This window comes from Musca autumnalis, unplaced genomic scaffold, assembly GCF_047663935.1.
Source record: "Musca autumnalis isolate F117 unplaced genomic scaffold, ASM4766393v1 scaffold_5, whole genome shotgun sequence".
NCBI classification, from domain to species: domain Eukaryota; kingdom Metazoa; phylum Arthropoda; class Insecta; order Diptera; family Muscidae; genus Musca; species Musca autumnalis.
This window is the reverse complement of record NW_027412088.1, coordinates 164223198-164229619: the sequence shown is the minus strand read 5'-3', so window position 1 is coordinate 164229619 and position 6422 is coordinate 164223198. Positions and strand designations below refer to the sequence as shown.

Here is a 6422-nt window from a genome sequence, read left to right as displayed (position 1 = left end):
ATTTTAAACAATTTTAAAATTTTAAATTAATTTGATTTTTTTTTAATTTTAATTGTTTGTGGCACGAAAAAGAATTTTAGGGCTATACTTCTGTGCTGTCTCTCTCTCTCTCTCTGTGTACGCAGCACACAATTTTCTCCGAGTGTAACAGTCCATGCCATAAATTGTATACCATAAAACCACAATCACATTTTTTCCGCCTATGCTTTTTAATTCAAATTCTATTTAAATTAAAGCAATTAAATAAAATTTTAATAATTATTTTTGCTAAAACAATGCCCCACAATAATTCCGACATTTCATAAAAAGGCAATTATTTGTGGCACAGCATTACAAAGCATTTTCAATTGAGCCGCAGGTCAGAACCGCAACAGCATTTTTAAATAATAATCATGAAATATTTCATAATATTAACACTCATTGTAGTGTTTGGCCTAGCTGCATCGCAGGTAGGTGTTAGTAATGGATTTTGTGATTATTTAAAATTTATTAAACCTTTACATTTATTCGGACAATTTCCACCAGGCCGCCAATTATGAGGAAGGATTTAAGAATGTAAAGGCAGCTTGTGAAGCGGAACATCCTTTGGATTCAGATGAACTAATAGATTTTGGTGAAGATCCAGTGAATAAGTCCACAGATAACATCAAGTGTTTTTTGAAATGTCTGTATGAAAAGCAAAATGTTTTGAAACATGGCATTGTTGATGTAAAAGCTCTGCTAAAATCTTTGGAAATGTATCCCTCATTTACGTCACGTAATCGTCAAGTATTGCAGGCGGTAGACGACTGTCAGACTCAACATGGGGCAAATGATTGTGAAACTGCTTATAAATTGATGATTTGCCTGAAGAATCATGGTGCCGATGTTTATGGTGAGGATTAGCCTATGATTGAGAATCTATCAATATATTATGCGTAATCACAACACAAATATATATTTTCTTTAGTTTGCACAGAAGATTTTGCAATAATTATTGTACAGAGAGAGATGAAAAATCCTCGTCTAATGTGCGATTATACATATTTTAAAAAAATTATATAAAATCCACATAAAAAGTGTTTCCCATGAAAATCTCAGGGAAGGGAGAATTTTTTATACAAATGTGGGACTTCTAACTCATTACTCATAATAGATATACTGAAAAGTCCCTAGCATTCTTTCAGGGATAACAACTGAACATCGTACTATGTTGGCAACCAATTCATTAATATAATAATTTTAAACCTCTAATTGGAGGGGTTTGGTATCCCCCATAGAATGTCGCCCGAAAAATATACAAATATTTTTGAAGACTTTGATTTTTGATATAGATTACTTTAAATTGGTGACTATGTTTCTCGTTATGCTAATGTCATCCGCGTGGGGTAGGTAATCCACGAGTACGAATTGTAAAGTTGGCAGTGGGTGGTCATTTTCCTTTATTCAACACATACAAAATTTCTACCGTATTTTTGAGACGGAATGCCACACTTCAGAAATCAAAGGGAGGGAGATTTCGGCACGGAAAATGTATCAGCTTTATATAATATGTGATCTATTCCGACATACACTGCCCGAAATAAAGATAGGTTCATATGCAAATTTCTAATTTTTTTCGTAATTCATATGACTTTTATTGGAATTTATCAATGTTTTGGAGTTGGGTACTGCCAATGATCTCAATATATACCATTTTTGGTTATGATACAAAATAAAAAATAGTACATTTTTTTTTATTTTTATTGGGAAATAATGATAGGTTCACTGCAAATTTGGGTGATTTACACTTATAAATTTGAGGAAGAGCTTTTACGTTGATTATTATCGTTGATTTCATGGATCGTCATTGTCCAAAGGGTAATTTAGTTCCGTGATTGTGGTCGAATTATTTTCAATCTGCAAGGGGAGGTAAAACTGCGTTTGTCAGAAGCATGGATAGTTTCAAATTGCGTTAAAGGAGTAGCAATTAAGAAAATAAATCAAGTTTGTTAAAAAGTTTCATAAATTGGTCGCATAATAAAGTGTCAAAAAGACCTCGGGAGTTATTCGACACTGCTTTGACGGCAAAAATCGCTGTTTGTTCTTATTAATGCACGTTAAAAATATTTTTGGCTGCAAGCTCGAGACGGAGCGCATGCTCGAGGTCTTTGGCGTACAAAACGAGGCCCTAAAGGTGGAAAGATGGGAGGTCTTCCACAGGGAGGAGAAGGAAGACGGCACTCTCCTTGTGATGGGGATCGACGATCTCTCGCTAGCCGGGCTCGTCAAAACCAAGGGCAAGGCATTCTTCGTCTCGAACTCGGTCTACTTCAAAGTTGGAAAGGCAAGAGTTGGTGAGGAGGAGATTGCCAAACCAAATAACCAAGAGGTCAACCTACCAAAAGGCTTTCAGGAGGGAGGAGCAGACGAAATTAGCGACTCCCAAGAAGCCAACCTTCTGGAGGACCAATGATTGAGGTCATCCAGATCAACCTCCATCGGAGCGAAACGGCAACACTAGCCCTGATGGACAAAATAACTAAAGGTAATATACATATTGGTTTAATCCAAGAACCTTGGACCATAAAAAACAAGGTTTCTGGACTTAACCATATAAATTATCAACTTTTTTACGCAAATACGGGATCCCGACCGAGGACCTGCATTATATGCCACAAAAACTTATGCTTTCTTTTTTCTCCAGAGTTGTCATCGTCGGACGTTACAGTATTGAAGCAGGGGAATGGTAACATATACCTAGCATCATTATACCTGCCGTTCGACTCCCCGACATTACCACCTTCGTCGGAATTGCAGCAACTGGTGAGAAGGATAAAGCAAACAGGTAACGAAGTACTAGTAGGTAGCGATGCTAACTCTCACCACATCTCGTGGGGTAGTACTAACATTAACAAAAGGGGACAAGCCCTTATAGATTACTTAAATACTAACGACCTAATTACACTTAACACCGGGAATACGCCAACCTTTGTTAATAGAATTAGGGAGGAAGTACTAGATATAACGATATGTTCAGAAAATTTAATAAACGAGGTACACGAGTGGAGGGTCCTGGAGGAACACTCCTTCTCAGACCATAAGTATATTAGATTTAAAATAGCTAGGCCATCGCCTAACCCGATAACCTTCCGAAACAAATCCAAAACAAATTGGACAAAGTTCGGAAAACGAGTAAAAGAAAGACTTGGGCAACCAGATGAGGAATGCCTAAGTAAGGAGGACATAGAGAGAGATGTCCTAAAGTTAACTGAGGCACTAGTAAAGTCTTTCGAGGAAAGTTGTCCCCTTCGAGAGAGGAAATCCGCCTACGAAAAACCCTGGATGACAGGGGAAATTCGGAATAAAGGCAAGGAGGTCCGCAGACTTTATAATAGGGCCAAACGTAAAAAAGCAGCTGTATTCTGGGACAACTATCAGGCAAAATTAAAGGAATACAACAAAATAACAAGAAACGCCAAACGAAACTCCTGGAAGCTTTTCTGCGAACAGGTGGATAGTGTAAATGACGTTTCAAAGATTAAAAAGTTTCTATCTAAAACCCATACACAGACCGAGCAATTGGTCGATGGAAATGGAAAAAGGATTGAAACAACAGAACAAACTCTAGGCCTTCTGATGAAAACGCACTTCCCGCAGAATACCATGGTTAACACTGAGGCATCGACGGAATGTATTAACTCATCGGAAGAAGCACCAAAGATCGACAGCTTAATGGTCCAACAAGCCATTTTAAGCTTTTCACCATATAAAGCAGCTGGACCAGACCAGATCTTCCCGGCTTTATTACAGAGGGAGGTGGACTTTATTGCGTCCAAACTGGTCGGGATCTTCAATGCATGCTTAAAACTTGCATACACTCCTATAGCCTGGCAGGAGGCAAGGGTAGTCTTTATACCCAAACCTGGCAAGGCAAGTTATGCAACACCAAAATCTTATCGACCGATAAGTTTAACTTCATTCTTACTCAAAACAATGGAACGGACAGTCGACACCATGATAAAGAGTAAGATCCCCAACGATATGCTTAAATTCAAACAACATGCATACGTTAAAGGCAGATCAGTGGAAACCGCATTGCATGAGGTAGTACACCACATAGAAAGAACCTTCGAAATGAAAATGTACACACTTGCTGTATGCATCGACATCGAAGGCGCTTTCAATAACGTAAGCACCGAGACACTTATCCACTCCTTAGACGAGTTTCAGGTAGACAGGGCCTTAAGGAACTGGATAAACCACATGCTAAGGAATAGATGGATAAGCTGCGGGCTATACGACGTGAAAATAAGAGACAAAGTTGGACAAGGAACGCCACAGGGAGGGATACTTTCACCTCTGTTGTGGGTTACCACCATAAACAGTCTCTTGAGGACCCTAACCGAAGAAGGATTTGACCCAGTCTGCTACGCAGACGACGTTATAATACTTCTGAGGGGAAAGAATCCGAATCAACTCTGTCGTAGAGCAGAAACGGCTCTAAAAACTGCTTTTAACTGGGCCAGGCCGAGAGGTCTGAACGTCAACCCAGAAAAAACAGAATTATGTCTATTCACTAGGAAAACGAAAATGGGGCACTACGAGGAACCAGTTTTTCTAGATAAGACAATAAATATCTCTTGTACAGTTAAATATCTAGGAGTAATTCTGGATAGGAAACTTAAATGGAAAGACCATATACAAGAAAGGGCCAACAAGGCCCAAATATGTTGGTCAACCTGCAGAAGGGCGATAGGCTCAAAATGGGGGTTCAATCCTAGGATGATACACTGGCTATACAGAAGCGTAATTAGACCAATTCTAAACTACGCGTCTGTGGTATGGTGGACAGCCATGGACAAAAAATGCAATGTGGAAATATTGCAAAAGGTCCAAAGAACATGCTGCCTAAGCATTAGCGGAGCAATGAGGACCACACCGACTAGGGCTCTAGAAACAATTTTGTTTGTACACCCAATAGAGATTCAGGTAAGGTATGAGGCAGCCATCGCAGCTGTAAGGCTAAAGTCGATGAGCGAGTGGATCGAAAAGAGCCACCAAACATACCACCAAAACATATTAAAGGTCACAACGGGTGAATCTATAAATCAGGTAGTATCGGACCGTATACCTGAAACTAGTGAAGTAGCCTTGTGTGAAGTGTCAATACCTGACAGAGACATGTGGATCGAGGGAGCTCTAGCACAGATTCCCGCTGGAAGCTGTGGGTTTACGGATGGGGCTGTGCTAGGGGGGAGAACCGGACTGGGTCTTTATATAATGGAACCGGAAACGGAAATCTCCCTCCGTCTGCCGGATCATAACACGATCCTGCAGGCGGAACTCCGGGCGATAACAGAGTGTCTGCTTTGGTTTGATACACACACAAGGCCTACCACTGTAAATATCCTTACGGATAGCAAAGCAGCCATTAGAGCTATATCAACCAAGACAGTGAAATCTAGAACTGTCTTGGAATGTATTAAATCTATAAATAATTACTCCCAACACGGTAAGGTAAACATTATATGGGTACCAGGGCATACCGGGATTAGGGGTAATGAAATAGCAAACTCCTTGGCAAAACAAGCCAAGGAGCAACCAACGGTAAGTCTAGAAAACGCTAAGCCGTTTAAAGCTACGCGACTAGAACTAAAGACATGGGCAAAAAATGCACATGTATCCCTCTGGAGTAGTGGAGAGAAGGGAAAAAACACAAAAATCCTATGGGGAAACCCAGACGAGGACAAAACAAAAGAATTACTTTTACTAAGTAAAAAAGATATTAGTAGACTGACAGGAATCCTTACAGGTCACCTAGGTCTAAAAGCGCACCTGCACAAAATAGGTTGTGCAGAAAACAGTGAATGCAGAGCATGCGGAGAGGACGACGAAACGTTGGAACATTACCTCTGCCATTGTCAAGCCTTCACAAATCTGAGAACCCAGTTACTAGGGAATGACATTATACCAGGACTCGACCAAATTAGGACAATCGAGTTCAAAAAGATCAGAGACTATGTAAATAGGACAGAGATCCTAGACTAAGTCAAAAAAAAAAAAGGATAATCCTTCCATAACCCAAAATTAGAGCGCACAACAGGCCTACTTATGGCTTAAGTGTATGTCCACATGGGCATGTGGTGATCTAGTATCACCCCTCTTATCAACCTAACCTAACCTAACCATCTCAAAACAATAGTCAACTTGATCTTCTGGTATCGAAAATGTGGTGTAAACAAACGTTAATAAGCTTAAATCGACAATCAACGATTTTTCCGTCAAAGCAGTGTCGGAGAACTCCCAAGGAAGTTTTTACACTATATTATGCGCCAAATTTATGAAACTTTTTAACAAACTGGATATATTTTCTTAATTACTACTCCTTTATCGCAATTTCAAACGATCTTTGCTTCTGACAACCAGAGGTTTACCTCCCCTTCCCTGCTAAAAATGCGTTT

General features: G+C 39.7%; 1 protein-coding gene across 1 annotated transcript; it reads left to right on the top strand.

Annotated features, from left to right (window-relative positions):
* Nucleotides 1-292: 292 nt before the first annotated feature.
* Nucleotides 293-1058, top strand: LOC141405154 (general odorant-binding protein 56h-like). Its single transcript, XM_073989215.1, has 2 exons — nucleotides 293-449; nucleotides 526-1058. The coding sequence occupies exons 1-2, from the start codon at nucleotides 393-395 to the stop codon at nucleotides 883-885; spliced, it is 417 nt and encodes a 138-aa protein (XP_073845316.1). The 5' UTR covers nucleotides 293-392; the 3' UTR covers nucleotides 886-1058.
* The last annotated feature ends 5364 nt before the right edge of the window (nucleotides 1059-6422 follow it).

Excerpts from the sequence above, each read along its gene's own strand:
- LOC141405154 (XM_073989215.1), top strand. The coding sequence starts at position 393 with ATGAAATATTTCATAATATTAACACTCATTGTAGTGTTTGGCCTAGCT. Across the intron at positions 450-525 it reads TTGGCCTAGCTGCATCGCAG|GCCGCCAATTATGAGGAAGG; the intron begins GTAGGTGTTAGT and ends AATTTCCACCAG.